This window comes from Abramis brama (genome assembly GCF_963993115.1).
Source record: "Abramis brama genome assembly, chromosome: 14".
In the NCBI taxonomy this organism is placed as follows: Eukaryota; Metazoa; Chordata; class Actinopteri; order Cypriniformes; family Leuciscidae; genus Abramis; species Abramis brama.
Window position 1 is genome coordinate 143,589 of NC_139976.1, and position 16,509 is coordinate 160,097.

The following is a 16,509-nucleotide window of genomic DNA, read 5'->3' on the forward strand; positions in this document are numbered from 1 at the left end:
CAGGCGAAGGTCCTTCGTCAGATCTGGATACGGCCTGGATCCGGCAGGCTGCGGGAAAACCTCAGGATAAACAAAGACACTAAAATTAGCGTAGATGCCATTCTTCTTATGATGTAACAAGTACATCAGGATTTATGGGAAGTGTTCCCGGTTCCGGCTGACCTAATCTATGCAGCCTAACATTGAATTATAGAAGTCTATAATGTGTTATGTGTATGCTAGGTCAAAGAGATGTGTCTTTAATCTAGCTTTGAACTGACAGAGTGTGTCTGCTTCCCGGACAATGGTAGGAAGACTGTTCCAAAGTTTTGGTACTAAATAGGAAAAGGATCTACCGCCAGCAGTCGATCTACCGCCAACTCCACCTCATGGAAGAGCTCTCCTGCTCTGGATTCAGGCCCTGAACACACCATATATGAGTATATAAGAAACCTACCTGCAAAGCTACCTGAAAACTATGTTTATTACAATTAATGGCAGAAAGAATGTTTGGATAAAGTATATGTTCAGCAAGGTTTCTTCAAGCATCTTGGAGACGTTCCCGCAGTTCTTCTGGATTTAGTTTGTCTCAGTTTATTCTGTTTCTTCATGTAATCACAGACGGACTCGATGATGGTGAGATCAGATCATACCGGCTGTTGTCAGACTCCTTGTGCATAACAAATCTCACTGGATTATTACAATTAATGGCAAAAAGAATGTTTGGAAATGTAAACTGATATTTCCTACTGACACACTACAGCAAAAGATATAAATAACTGACTTAAAACCATTTTTTGGGGGGGGAGGGGGATATTAACATGCCTAAGACTTTTGCACAGTACTGTATGAGTTCATCAGGATTATCTCTGGGCTGATAGAGTTGATGAATTCAACAAAGCCTTTGAGTCTGCAGTCACAGAGCCAGTGATTATCATGCAGCGCTAGAGCGACACCGGCCCGATCCTTTGCGTTCTGCGTCTGCATGCGGGGCCAGTCGAGGAACGCCTCTGGCAATGACGGTAAGCTGATTGAAGGATAAATTGGGCAGGTGGCGCAGGGCATGTTCTGGGAGCATGTCTATTCAGTTGTGTTTCAGGTCAAAAATGTCAAGGATCTCAGTGTCCCGAAAAGCAGTCCATGGTATTGAACGCATTTTGTTGCCCTGTATGCATCAGGTTGTGCAGTCCCTGCAGGCTTCTGACATTCATTAGCGTTATATTGTTAAAATTCTGCCGTCGGAAGGCCAAGGCACTGACTGTAGCGAACGCCGCTGGAGGGATTTCAACTAGGTGGGAGTTTTCAATACGGATTTTGATGTAATTCTCAGGAATGTTTTGCGGGATCCTTCCTAGGGGAAGCTACGTACATAGCAAACACATGTACGTTAGCAGGAAACAAAGGGACATTTTGGTTTGTGTTTACTGGAAAACATCAATACACATGAAAGACACTTAAAGTTCTACCCTAGATAAGTTGAATCGAGCTACACATTGAGTTACTGGGTGAATTAAAGTGTTTCTAGCAGCCTAAATCAATGACAGTCACACATCTGTTCTGAATGCCTGCCTCAACGTCTAAAGGGCTCGTCCCTGCAGGAGCATCGGGTCGGACACAGGGATCGGGTCAGACACAGTGATCGGGTTGGACACAGGGATCGGGTCAGACACAGTGATAGGGTCGGACTCCGCTATCGGGTCAGACACAGTGATCGGGTCGGACACAGTGATCGGGTCAGACACAGGGATCGGGTCAGACACAGGGATCCGGCAGACACAGGGTTTGGGTCGGACACAGGGATCGGGTCAGACACAGTGATCAGGTCAGACACAGTGATCGGGTCAGACACAGGGACCGGGTCGGACACAGGGATCGGGTCAGACACAGTGATCGGGTCAGACACAGGGATCGGGTCGGACACAGGGATCAGGTCAGACACAGTGATCGGGTCAGACACAGGGACCGGGTCGGACACAGGGACCGAGTAGGACACAGGGATCGGGTCGGACACAGGGATCGGGTCAGACACAGTGATCGGGTCAGACACAGGGACCGGGTCGGACACAGGGATCGGGTCGGACACAGTGATCGGGTCAGACACAGGATTTCGAGTCAGACACAGGGACCGGATCGGACACAGAGACCGGGTCGGACACAGGGATCGGGTCAGACACAGGGACCGGGTCGGACACAGGGATTGGGTCAGACACAGGGACCGGGTCGGACACAGGACCTGGTTGGACACAGGGACCGGGTCGGACACAGGGATCGGGTCGGACACAGTGATCGGGTCGGACACAGGATTTCGAGTCAGACACAGGGACCGGATCGGACACAGAGACCGGGTCGGACACAGGGATCGGGTCAGACACAGGGACCGGGTCGGACACAGGGATTGGGTCATACACAGGGACCGGGTCGGACACAGGACCTGGTTGGACACAGGGATCGGGTCGGACACAGGAACCGGGTCGGACACAGGACCTGGTTGGACACAGGGATCGGGTCAGACACAGGGACCAGGTCGGACACAGGGATCGGGTCAGACACAGGGACCGGGTTGGACACAGGACCTGGTTGGACACAGGGATCGGGTCAGACACAGGGACCAGGTCGGACACAGGGATCGGGTCGGACACAGGGACCGGGTCGGACACAGGACCGGGTTGGACACAGGGATCGGGTCGGACACAGGGATCGGGTCGGACACAGAGATCTCGAGGAAGAGGAAAAGCGCAGACAGAGCCGTGAGGAAGACGGCCAAAGTGTTCTGAAGACGCTTGAGAAGCTCTCTATCTGTGGTCCTGCTTCACTTAAGCGCATTACTCTTAATCTATCCTGACACAATGGATCAGGGAGCAAATGATGCTTAGACACAATACTGTGTTATTTTACAGGTGCTTACCAGCAATAAATAATGAACATGATCAAATTAAATGACTTTTGTTCAGTTGCTGTGCAGTAATGAATTACTGAAGAAAGTTTTAATAAAACAAGATAAAACAAGTGTTAAGAAATATTAATTCTCTAAATCCCTCTCTCGATCATGTAAATATATTTAATACAGAATTACATTTGGGATCTCAGATATTAAACACACGGCAGCTCCGTGCGGTTCACTGCGGTACTCTCTGTGTAAATCCTATTATCCTTAATGCTCAAAATTCAATGGAAGTTTCTAAATATTGCTTTGAGCATTCAGACGAACTAGGAATAGAGCGTCTAATGTGCTCGTACATGTTTTCAGGTGCATAACTTCAGATATCAAGAACCATATTTAAAAAAAAGGTTTTATTCAGTCATTTTCTTAAACACAAATATTTCAGTACATACAGACATTAACATATTCCTGATTTGACCGATTATAAGTACAGTTTTAGGGTTAAAGTGGAAAACATTCACCCAAGATAACAGTATAAAGAAAAACAAAGTAAAAAGAAAAAGTTTAAGCATGTACGTCACTAACCCTCTCCTGTCGGTCCAAACAGAAAGTCTTACGCTCTCACTTTCTCTATCAGACAGATGGGTATTACGTGCTGTATAAAGATATTTCACTGTATTCAATATGCATGATAAATTAATTATTGATAAACTTTCATTGGAAAAGTGCATGACAAAAATAAAAAACAAAAACATTATTTCATTTTCCCTTTTTGAACAGTGAACTTTCCCTAAGCTGGTTTGTTCCCTTTCGGGGCTGAGGAAGGTCAATATGCTTTCAAACACATGATCTGAGTCTGGATCAGCAGAAGTACTCGTTGGGCTGTCCCTCGGCCCGGGCCGTGGGTCTGGATCAGCAGAAATACTCGTTGGGCTGTCCCTCGGCCCGGGCCGTGGGTCTGGATCAGCAGAAGTACTCGTTTGGCTGTCCTTCGGCCCGGGCTGTGGCTGCCGAGTCCAGGCTGGAGCGGGCCGACAGCAGGCGGTTGGACTCGTCCGGGTTCAGTCTGCTGAGGTATTCCCCCTCCAGGCCTTTAGCTTTGGTGCCCGGAGACAGAGTCTCAAACGTCACATAGGAATCCTGAATGTCTTTGGCCTTGCGTCCCAGCAGTTTCTGCAGCCTCTTCTTCAGCGCCCCGCAGCACACTATCAGGGTCAGAGGAACCGCGATGACGCAGGCGACTGTGATCACCACCACGTTAATAAGCTTCTGCGTGCCGCTCGCACTGGCCGCCTCGTCCGTGGAGAAAATCACACACTGCTCTTTCTTAGGGATGAGGCCTTTCACACACACACATGCTATGTACTTGGTTTTGGGTACGAGGCCTTCGATCGTGACACGATTCTTGCCGGGTCCGACATTAATGCGCCGCATATCTCGCTCACCGAAGACGGCGTACAGAACGCTGAAGGACGTGGTGTTGGTGGCGGTTGGCGCTCGCCAGTTCAGGGATACGGTGTGGTCGGTGTCGCCGATCACTTTGACCGACCGAACGACTCGGCGCTCAGGGACCTGCTGTAGAGAAGAAGCATTGGACTCAAGGTTCCTCAACACATCTTTCTGAAGCTCCTCGGTGCTGTCGGTTTCTGTGCTGGCTGCCGGTGCCGCCGTGGCCTTCGCTTTGGGAGCATCATCAGAAACGCTGTAGCTTTCGACCCGGATGGACGGCGTTTTTTTCGGTCCGTTTAGGGGCTCAATAATGGGCACGGCGGCTGATGTGGCAGGAGGCACGTATCTGGCCACGAGTTTCTCTTGATACGCCGCACGACCAAATCCACCGTTCTTCTTTCCGTGACTTCTTTTGGCGACCGCTTCATCGATTTGCCATGTATCAGAAATGACCAGCGAGATGATGGCATCGGCACTCCCGACAAAGTTCGTGGCTCTGCAAATATATTTCCCTGAATCTCGGTAGGAAACAGCAGGAACGCTGAGAATGGACCAGATGATGCCCTCTTTAGAGACTTCCTGTTGAACTATAGGATAAAAAAAAAAACACATTGACATTAGTATGAGTTCTGATGTTGCATTTTGCATCCAGCTGTGCAATTACACATAACAGCGATTACAACTAATTTCTCTTGCATGTTTGCATCTCTCTTATTGCTTAAGCAGCAGATTCCATTTATTTATTTGTTTAGCAGTTAAAGCATGCCTAGGCGCTGCGGTCATTTAGCAGGAGCAATAAACCCAGGCAGACACGAGACGAGAGCGAGCGTACCGGTGCCGTTCATGGGCTTGCCGTCGGCCCGGGACCAGGCCAGCTCCGGGATGGGCACTCCGATGGTCCCACAGCGCAGAAGCACGTTGTTCCCGATGGAGCTGCGGACCCTGGCGACAGCCGTGTGCACGCGGGGAATCTGGCACTTGCGGAGCTCAGCGTCAGAGAAGAGGACTCCTGACAGGCTCTCCGGCTCGGCACAGCGCAGGCCTGTATCGATCAACGCCACCGAGGACGAAGGAAACTTCTGGAACTGCACCAAATCAAACAGACGACAGTCACACTGCCAGGGGTTGTCGTGAAGACCTGCACAAAGAACAGACACTTAAGTCAATGTTTTTCTATTGGTTAATGACTAAGACTCAAACGGTCAGACTGTAGAAATAAACTCACCCAGTATCATTTTGGAATTCTCTGTATCTGGAGGAGGTTTCAGAGAGAACCATGAAGTCAGAACCTCGCCTGGGACGGTACCAAGACTGTTGCTGGACAGATCCAGATAGGTCAAGTTTTTGATGTAAATGGTTGCTTCGGCTGGGATGCTGCTGATTTTATTGTTGTGCAAATCCAGAAGCCGAAGGTTGGGCATGTCCGTCAAACATTCCCATGGAAATGAAGTGAGAACATTCCCATCCATCCGTAGTTCATCCAAGGCATAGAGTCCTCGGAAGCTGTCGGCGCTGAGGGAGGAGAGCGAGTTGAAGGATATCCAGAGGTACTCCAGGTTAATGAGGTAGAGAAAGGTATCGCTGGACACGTGGCTGATGGACGTCTTCTCGATGCGGAGTTTGGAGGTGTCCGAGGGAAAGTTGTTTGGGATGACAGTGAGGTCAGGGCCATTACACAGGACACTCCTATAGAAACACAGCACAGAGATGTGTTTATGACATTATGATCAAACACAAATAAGAATGATCCAGTTTTATTTACAATTAAAGTAGTCAACAATGATATGCTGTGCACTATTCTGGGTTTACTTTTATTGTGTATTGTTATTATTATTATCATTACACTGTGTGCGATGAACGCCAGAGGCCTGAAACACTGCGACAGGGGAGATTAAAAAGCACACGCGCGTTAATCCAATGACTAAATGAAGAGCAGGCTCAATCTGGCATGTCAATATTCTGCAGACAACGGTCCATATGAACCCTTTCTACAGTAGCATCTGAGTTCAGTAAATGACAGAGTCCATGTGAAATACCTTGACTTAGAGCCGTCGCTCAGTTTGTGGTAGAAGCAGCTGCACTGAGCAGGACAGGATCCGCAGATCGAGGGGAGAAAACACAGCGCCAGCGCTAAACCCCAAAACATCTTCTGTGCCTCCGGTTCTCTCTCGCTGTGATCCTGAGTCTGTTATTCCTGCAGCATCTCTGTGTCTCTCCAGCTTCTGCTCGCTCTGCTCCGAATCCCCAGATAAAAGGGATAGAGCAGATTAGAGGAAGGACTTGGGTATTTTCATTTACACGATTATTCCTTCCTGGAAGCCTATAGGCTGTGCGGTTGCCTTTTGTATATATACAGAACAGAGTCGTCCCTTTTTGATTGGAGGGTTAATTTTAGACCTGGGATTGGACAGAAGTTTGTGAATTCACAGCATTGTTTTGGTGATCGGCTTTATTTTATTTTATTTTTACCACATGTCGAGGAAACCATACAGTGGGGAGAAAATGTATTTTTTATGATGTTGCTTTTCAAAGATTACAAAAATGTAAAATATTTTGTAATAGATATATTAAATGAAAAACATGATACATGCAAGTGTTTTGTTTGTTTGACCTTTGACTTCAAATCCATGCATCAAAACTCCAATTAAATTCAATGATGCACATAAGCAGGAATTTTAACTTCAGCAAAAACAGTGTTTGTGGTGCATTAAATTGAAGATAATATGAAATCTGCATTTTACTGGTTTTCTAATACATCTATTTTACTCACAGATCCGGTTATAATGGTTAGCTAACATAATTATCTTTACTGTCTGTTTGGTCTACAATGCTTACATGATTAAAACAAAAATGCAGATGGTGATACTTTAAAATATTAACAGTGCTGTGTGTGTATGTCGTGAGGAACACCTGGTGGCAGTATGGAGTCTTTTTACGTCTCAGACTGAAATACATTCATGTGCATGGTCTTCAGAATATATGATATTTCGTATAGGGTCTACAAAATATTTGTATAGCATGATAAATATACAGTCAAGTCAAGTCATCTTCATTTATATAGCGCTTTTAACAATGTAGATTGTTTCAAAGCAGCTTTACAGAGATAAACGTATAATTTAAGGTAACAGAGACTGTTTTGGCTTTATAGCGGTTCTTTAATAAAGTTATTTTCCAGCTAAAGTTAGTTTTGATTGATTCGCTTCCGTCGCAACGATCATTTGTTATTAAATTAGGGGCCGCTAAGACGACACCATTCTCTCTACACAGACTGTAAACGCGAACCTGTGAGAAACGCTGATGGCGTTCACATGCGCATTAAGACATTTCACAGCCTCTATTTATTCCACATTCTGTCCTGTAGAATAATAATGGAAATCCACACCATTCATCATATTTAATCTATGAATTAACTCACTTTTATTAAACAGATCCGAGTGTAGAGAACTGGTTTCTGATTTCTCAGGTTCACTCAGAATTGCACATTTGAATCATTAATTTAATAGAAACTCTTATCAGAGGAAAACAACAGGGGAAAGTACAAATGCTTCAAATGCTCCAGCTTTGTTCTGTGGAGAGTCTCTGTCAGCTAAAAGACTTTAGTGAGATTACAGTGAACCCATTTCATTCGAGTTTTGTACAGTGTATGCATATTATTTCCCAATGGCATTAACATCTGAATTCTAAGAACAAAGAATTAGTTTCCTAATTGCAACCTTTGATTTGAATTCAGCAGCAAAGTGTTTAACAGTCATGTATAAAGTGTGTCTTCACAAAATACAGACATTGTTGATTGATTCTGACACTTATTTGATCTCTAGCAAAAAAGTTTAGTTAGGTTTAGGTTAGGTTAGTTTAGCTTAATGTTAGGGTTAGATTATGTTAGGTTGAGGGATGAAGACGAAGCTGCAGAATATGAACAAAATTTAGGAAGCTAAAATGTCTGCATACTATTTATGTTCTTTATGGTGAAAATAAAACTTTTTGAGGATTTGAATTCCACCACGCCCCTTTAAACCTTAAAAATAAATATAATAATATATATAGCGGTGGCTATAGCAAAAAAAAAAAAAAAAAAAAAAAAAAAAAAATATATATATATATATATATATATATATATATATATAACATACATATATATGACAAGCTCATTCACTGTGATTAACAAAATATTTCGGAACTACAGTATCTGTATTGGGTATTTGTATTGGGTATTTGATGTTTGAGCGTGTATAGTGTTCATTAGTAAATCATGAGTGTGTGTGATTGTTCTTCGCTGTTCTCGGACGCATGACTGAGGGGAATGAGCGCAGCAGCTTTTATTTCACAAACTTCTGCGGCATTAAAAATTAAAACATTCCTGCGGGGATTTCAGAGGCTTTAAATCTCACACGCGCTTTCACAAGGAAAGAGACACACATATAAAGTCTGCCACTGTTAGCGGACAGCAGTGAGAAACTGTTGAAAATGGCTTCATACACGTTACCGGAGGGTTTCAGTGATTTTGACATGTTCGCCTTCGGATCCGCGCTGCTGGTCGGCGGTGAGTGACGCTGATCAATCAATCAATCAATCAATCTATGGATCCATTCATCTACGCTGGATAGCCCTTCAACTATGAATGTATTGACAAACATAACTGATAACTGCATGGCGCAGTTCAGGATTGCCATTGTGTTTGGTTGATTAGTGAAGGCTGGTTTATCGATTAATGAGAGCTGGTCGTGTTGATCTACAGACTCCTTGTACTCTGCTAGTGTGTTTGCTTATTGAGTTCACAAAGCCTGTGTATATATTTAAAAAAATCTATTGATAACTTATTTTAAAAAGAAAGCTACGTAAATAAACTTTTCTGAAAGTTTCTGAATTAAAAAACTAGTCAGTACAGTGATGGTATCTGATCATAAGCTGAGCTGGATGATGACATCACTGTTTTTTTTGCAGAACTGCTTTATAGATGAAATGAACTTATTCAATAATTGATGATCTTTACAGCGAAACACTGAACTGACTTCAGCTGAACAACAGCCGAAATGCATAATTTTCCTGTTATCTCTGTAAAGCTAAAGCTGAAACACTGTATTGTATTGTATAAAGCGCTGTAGAAATAAAGCTGACTTGACATGGTTATTATTGGTACTTTTTTATTAGTGTGGACTTGTAAGTCTTCTAACAGCATTATATGTTATTTTTCTCTGTTTATTGCTGTGCACACCGTTCTGAATTCCGTACGGTCTGAATATCTGAATATTTTCTTTCAGGCCTTCTCGGCTTCTTCCTTAATGTGATCTCAGTGATGGCGTTCCTCCGAGTGCGAGAGATGCAGACGCCCAATAACTTCTTCATCTTTAACCTGGCTGTGGCGGATCTGAGCCTCAATATTAACGGGCTGGTGGCTGCGTACGCCAGTTATCTGAGGTAAGACCAGCTGAACTTTTTTTATTATTATTTTTTTACCAGGTTAAAAAAACCTCATTGAGATTAAAATCTCTTTTACAAGAGTGACCTGACCAAGATGGCAGCTACAGTAACATAGACATACAAATACACATCAAAACACAAGAACTACTGCATCATTTCAGAACTGAACGTTTACAAAGTTTAATTTGCTTCTGAAAGTTGTATCTCTCTCTCTCTCTCTCTCTCTCTCTCTCTCTCTCTCTCTCTCTCTCGCATATTGTATGTATGTTGAAATACCAGTGTGTATTTGTGTTTTTTCTGACCTCTGACAGATACTGGCCATTCGGGTCCAAAGGCTGTCAGATTCACGCGTTTCAGGGAATGGTGTCGATTCTCGCCTCCATCAGTTTTCTGGGTGCCATTGCTTGGGACAGATATCATCAGTACTGCACCAGTGAGTAAATCCAAACATCCTCCATGCAGAAAAGCGTTACTGAATTATCCTTCAGTGTTCATGGTGCCTCATTTCCTTAAGCCTTGCGTTCAGTATTTGTAATGGTTCAGTGTGTTCAGTGACCCGCTGTTAGTCGGTAGATGAGTGAGTGGAGTGTGTTTGCAGAGCAGAAGATGTTTTGGAGCACATCTGGAACCATGAGCGCCCTCGTCTGGATCCTGGCCGTGTTCTGGGCCGCTCTGCCACTGCCTGCTATTGGCTGGGGAGTGTTTGACTTTGAGCCAATGAGAACCTGCTGCACACTGGACTACACACTCGGAGACAGGTAACACCTCACACACCTCACACACCTGACTCCATCTCACACACCTGACTCCATCTCACACACCTCATACATCTCACACACCTGACTCCATCTCACACACCTGACTCCATCTCACACACCTCATACACCTCACACACCTGACTCCATCTCACACACCTCACACACCTAACTCCGACTCACACACCTCACACACCTGACTCCAACACCTCACACACCACACACCTGACTCCATCTCACACACCTCACACACCTAACTCCGACTCACACACCTCACACACCTGACTCCAACACCTCACACACCTCATACACCTGACTCCATCTCACACACCTCACACACCTGACTCCATCTCACACACCTCACACACCCGACTCCATCTCACACACCTCACACACCTGACTCCATCTCACACACCTGACTCTGACTCACACACCTCACACACCTGACTCCATCTCACACACCTCACACACCTGACTCCATCTCACACACCTAACTCCATCTCACACACCTCACACACCTGAACCGGTTTTCCTTTCCACAGGCCAGAGAGGCTCACACACCTGACTCCAACACCTCACACACCTGACTCCAACACCTCACACACCTGACTCCAACCTCACACACCTGACTCCAACACCTCACACACCTGACTCCATCTCACACACCTGACTCCAACACCTCACACACCTGACTCCATCTCACACACCTGACTCTATCTCACACACCTGACTCCATCTCACACACCTGACTCCATCTCACACACCTGACTCCTACACCTCACACACCTGACTCCATCTCACACACCTGACTCCAACACCTCACACACCTGACTCCATCTCCTCACACACCTGACTCCATCTCACACACCTGACTCCAACACCTGACACACCTGACTCCATCTCACACACCTGACTCCATCTCACACACCTGACTCCATCTCACACACCTGATTCACACACTTGACTCCAACAGGCTTGCCACCACAGAGCCAGATCTTACGTCACTGTATACATCTCATGTTGCCCAGCAATGCTAGCGTGGCAGCGCCAAACACACCAGGCTTGTTCGAGATGGTTCGGCTTCTCGCAGACCGATCGGCGCATGACATCAAAGCACTGCGAAAGCGATCCAAAAGCACAAGGAGTCGTATGCTCTCCAAACACTCCCGCAGCTCCGATCGGTTAGGGTTAGTTTTATGGTAACGTAACTTGCATAGACGGAGATTACAATCTAGCTGCTATTAGCTCGATTAGCTGCTATTTAAAAAATGGTGTTCACAAGTTTCTGTTCGTCTTATTGGTCACAGTAACTCCGCCCCTGACGCAAGCGGTTCTTACTTCTAGATCAGCAATGTTTTGGTGCTACTTAAGAACCACTTTTCCTGGTTCAGAGCTGGTGCTTCTGGTGTCGAAAGACAAAGAACTGATTTGAAACTAGGCTCTGGCTCTGAACCAGCACTCAAACTGCCTTGGTGGAAAAGAGGTAACACACCTGACTCCAACACCTCACACACCTGACTCCATCTCACACACCCGACTCCATCTCACACACCTGACTCCATCTCACACACCTGACTCCAACAACTCACACACCTGACTCCATCTCACACACCTGACTCCACCTCACACACCTGACTCCAACACCTCACACACCTGACTCCACCTCACACGCATGACTCCAACACCTCACACGCATGACTCCAACACCTCACACGCATGACTCCAACACCTCACACACCTGACTCCAACACCTCACACACCTGACTCCAACACCTCACACACCTGACTCCCAACACCTCACACACATGACTCCCAACACCTCACACACCTGACTCCATCTCACACACCTGACTCCAACACCTCACACACCTGACTCCATCTCACACACCTGACTCCAACACCTCACACACCTGACTCCATCTCCTCACACACCTGACTCCATCTCACACACCTGACTCCATCTCACACACCTGACTCCTACACCTCACACACCTGACTCCATCTCACACACCTGACTCCATCTCCTCACACACCTGACTCCATCTCCTCACACACCTGACTCCATCTCACACACCTGACTCCAACACCTCACACACCTGACTCCAACACCTCACACACCTGACTCCATCTCACACACCTGACTCCTACACCTCACACACCTGACTCCATCTCACACACCTGACTCCAACACCTCACACACCTGACTCCACCTCACACACCTGACTCCATCTCACACACCTGACTCACACACCTCAAACACCACTCCATCTCACACACCTCACACACCTGACTCACACACCTCACACACCTGACTCCATCTCACACACCTGACTCCAACACCTCACACACTTGACTCCATCTCCTCACACACCTGACTCCATCTCACACACCTGACTCCATCTCACACACCTGACTCCTACACCTCACACACCTGACTCCACCTCACACACCTGACTCCAACACCTCACACACCTGACTCCAACACCTCACACACATGACTCCAACACCTCACACACCTGACTCCATCTCACACACCTGACTCCAACACCTCACACACCTGACTCCAAAACCTCACACACCTGACTCCAACACCTCACACACCTGACTCCTACACCTCACACACCTGACTCCAACACCTCACACACCTGACTCCATCTCACACACCTGACTCCATCTCACACACCTGACTCCAACACCTCACACACCTGACTCCAACACCTCACACACCTGACTCCATCTCCTCACACACCTGACATCATCTCACACACCTGACTCCTACACCTCACACACCTGACTCCATCTCACACACCTGACTCCAACACCTCACACACCTGACTCCATCTCCTCACACACCTGACTCCATATCACACACCTGACTCCATCTCACACACCTGACTCCTACACCTCACACACCTGACTCCATCTCACACACCTGACTCCAACACCTCAAACACCTGACTCCACCTCACACACCTGACTCCATCTCACACACCTGACTCACACACCTCACACACCTGACTCACACACCTCACACACCTGACTCCATCTCACACACCTGACTCCAACACCTCACACACTTGACTCCATCTCCTCACACACCTGACTCCATCTCACACACCTGACTCCATCTCACACACCTGACTCCTACACCTCACACACCTGACTCCTACACCTCACACACCTGACTCTAACACCTTACACACTTGACTCCATCTCCTCACACACCTGACTCCATCTCACACACCTGACTCCTACACCTCACACACCTGACTCCATCTCACACACCTGACTCCAACACCTCAAACACCTGACTCCACCTCACACACCTGACTCCATCTCACACACCTCACACACCACTCCATCTCACACACCTGACTCACACACCTCACACACCTGACTCACACACCTCACACACCTGACTCCATCTCACACACCTGACTCCAACACCTCACACACTTGACTCCATCTCCTCACACACCTGACTCCATCTCACACACCTGACTCCATCTCACACACCTGACTCCTACACCTCACACACCTGACTCCAACACCTCACACACCTGACTCCATCTCACACACCTGACTCCTACACCTCACACACCTGACTCCAACACCTCACACACCCGACTCCAACACCTCACACACCCGACTCCACCTCACACACCTGACTCCATCTCACACACCTGACTCCATCTCACACACCTGACTCCACCTCACACACCTGACTCCATCTCACACACCTGACTCACACACCTCACACACCTGACTCACACACCTCACACACCTGACTCCATCTCACACACCTGACTCCTACACCTCACACACCTGACTCCATCTCACAGACCTGACTCCATCTCACACACCTGACTCCTACACCTCACACACCTGTCTCCATCTCACAGACCTGACTCATACACCTCACACACCTGACTCCGCCTCACTCACCTGACTCCATCTCACACACCTGACTCACACACCTCACACACCTGACTCATACACCTCACACACCTGACTCCGCCTCACTCACCTGACTCCATCTCACACACCTGACTCACACACCTCACACACCTGACTCCATCTCACACACCTGACTCCAACACCTCACACACCTGACTCCACCTCACACACCTGACTCCATCTCACACACCTGACTCCATCTCACACACCTGACTCCAACACCTCACACACCTGACTCCACCTCACACACCTGACTCCATCTCACACACCTGACTCACACACCTCACACACCTGACTCCAACACCTCACACACCTGACTCCATCTCACACACCTGATGCGTTTCACCACAGTTTGCTGTAGCTCAAGGCAAAGCACAACATCCCTGAAAACGACGGCACATTACTAATCTTCAGACAGAGATAACATTGATAACAATACTGAAATGACTACTGATTAGTTTATCTGCGGTGACGTAAATGATAATGCAAGAGTAATGCGTTGTTCTCTTCTCTGCTGTCATCTTCAGGAATTACATCAGCTACATGCTGTCCATCACTGTTCTGTATTTAGCGTTCCCTGTTCTCATCATGCAATCCTCCTACAATGGCATCTATGCTTATTTCAAAAAGACGCACCACTTTAAGGTACTCGCACACTCTCTCCAAGTACGATTTTAAAGGAAGTATACAAATACAATCATTCTAGTTTTAAAGGAACTCGCTTTACACAGTTTTATAGTCTCCTCAGTTGTAGATCAGGATCTAGTGCTCATCGTTCTGTGTGCTTTAAGGTCTCGTTCTTGCATTGAAAGTTTGCTGGTATAGTTGATCGGACCAGACAGTGAATGCATGTCAGCAGCTCTTTCTCTCTGTCCTGTAGTTTAACACAGGTTTACCGCTGAAGATGCTGTTGTTCTGCTGGGGTCCGTATGTTCTGATGTGCACATATGCCTGCTTCGAGAACGCCAGTCTCGTTTCACCGAAGCTCAGGATGGTAAGAGAACCGTAATCAAACACGGATAAATCTTCTCTTCTCTTAATCAGCACATTAGTTCAGAATCTCAGTCTTCTACTTGTAAATCCTGCAGGTTCTCCCGGTGCTCGCAAAGACGTCTCCGATCTTCCACGCCGTCATGTACGCGTACGGTAACGAGTTCTACCGTGGGGGAATATGGCAGTTCCTCACGGGACAGAAACCTGCGGACAAGAAGAAATAAGAGTGAAAGTCTGTTCGTCCGTCCATGTAATGTTGTATTCAGAAGAATCTACAAGCGTTCACACATGATGATGTTTATGTCGAATCAGTGCCTAACACATTTGGAGATGTTTGTCCAGAATTTCCCTGAATTATTAATTGAAGACTGAAATACAGTGCGAAGCCTGAAGTGTGAGAGATGACTTACAATTCCCACAATTCATTCAGGACATTCATTGTTGATGCCTTACTGTCTCTGTTGACTAATGAGTCAGTATTCATGTGTGAATCTATGAAGAAAGAGGATTTTTCTAGCCAAAACTTGAATCCAGTGAATGAACCGTTAATAACAAAAGGGCCTTTCTTTGTTAATCCACAGAATAAACGTGAGGCTTAAGATGGTTGTCACAGTTTCTTCAGGGGCCCTTCAGGGGACCGATGCTTATAAAGGCTAATTAACTCAACAAGCCTGTTGACATCAGAGGGTCATTCTTCTTTACTGGTTTCATTCATAAACGTCGTTCTTCTACACTGGTTTCATTCATAAACGTTGTTCTTCTTCACTGGTTTCATTCATAAACACTCAGCCTACTCACTAAATGATGTTTTATTAACAAAGTTCGGGAGGAGCACATTCAGATAATTAACACGAGTGGAGAGCACTCAGCAATCAACGATAAGAGGTGTATATATATTCAGCAGTCTCACCTCAATTCGTTGACAGTTTAGCAGCATCCCTCCACCACCCCTCTTCCACACTTTTAGTCCTAACCACTTACATGCGGAGGGGAGTACTCTGGGTTCGGGCCGAACTCCGAGCTCGGAGCCCTCCCCCCGGACAGCATGCCAAATACACATTAAACTTTACTCCCTCT

At 46.5% G+C, this 16,509-nt stretch overlaps 2 protein-coding genes across 3 annotated transcripts; one reads left to right on the forward strand and one right to left on the reverse strand.

The window, feature by feature from the left end:
- Nucleotides 1–885: 885 nt before the first annotated feature.
- On the forward strand, nucleotides 886–16,509 carry rgrb (retinal G protein coupled receptor b). 2 transcript variants are annotated; one of them, XM_084135238.1, is made up of 7 exons: nucleotides 886–1,001; nucleotides 9,568–9,724; nucleotides 10,039–10,160; nucleotides 10,326–10,485; nucleotides 14,967–15,084; nucleotides 15,320–15,433; nucleotides 15,528–16,162. In XM_084135238.1, exons 1-7 carry the CDS (start codon nucleotides 965–967, stop codon nucleotides 15,654–15,656), a joined length of 837 nt encoding a protein of 278 aa, XP_083991364.1. In that variant the 5' UTR covers nucleotides 886–964; the 3' UTR covers nucleotides 15,657–16,162. The 2 variants fall into 2 exon arrangements, with proteins under 2 accessions (XP_083991364.1, XP_083991363.1); XM_084135237.1 differs by lacking the exon at nucleotides 886–1,001 and adding an exon at nucleotides 8,516–8,849 and having other exon boundaries at nucleotides 15,528–16,509.
- Nucleotides 3,256–6,631, reverse strand: lrit1b (leucine-rich repeat, immunoglobulin-like and transmembrane domains 1b). Its single transcript, XM_084135236.1, has 4 exons — nucleotides 6,346–6,631; nucleotides 5,535–5,995; nucleotides 5,142–5,447; nucleotides 3,256–4,896 (listed from the first exon to the last, which is right to left on the reverse strand). Exons 1-4 carry the CDS (start codon nucleotides 6,453–6,455, stop codon nucleotides 3,824–3,826), a joined length of 1,950 nt encoding a protein of 649 aa, XP_083991362.1. The 5' UTR covers nucleotides 6,456–6,631; the 3' UTR covers nucleotides 3,256–3,823.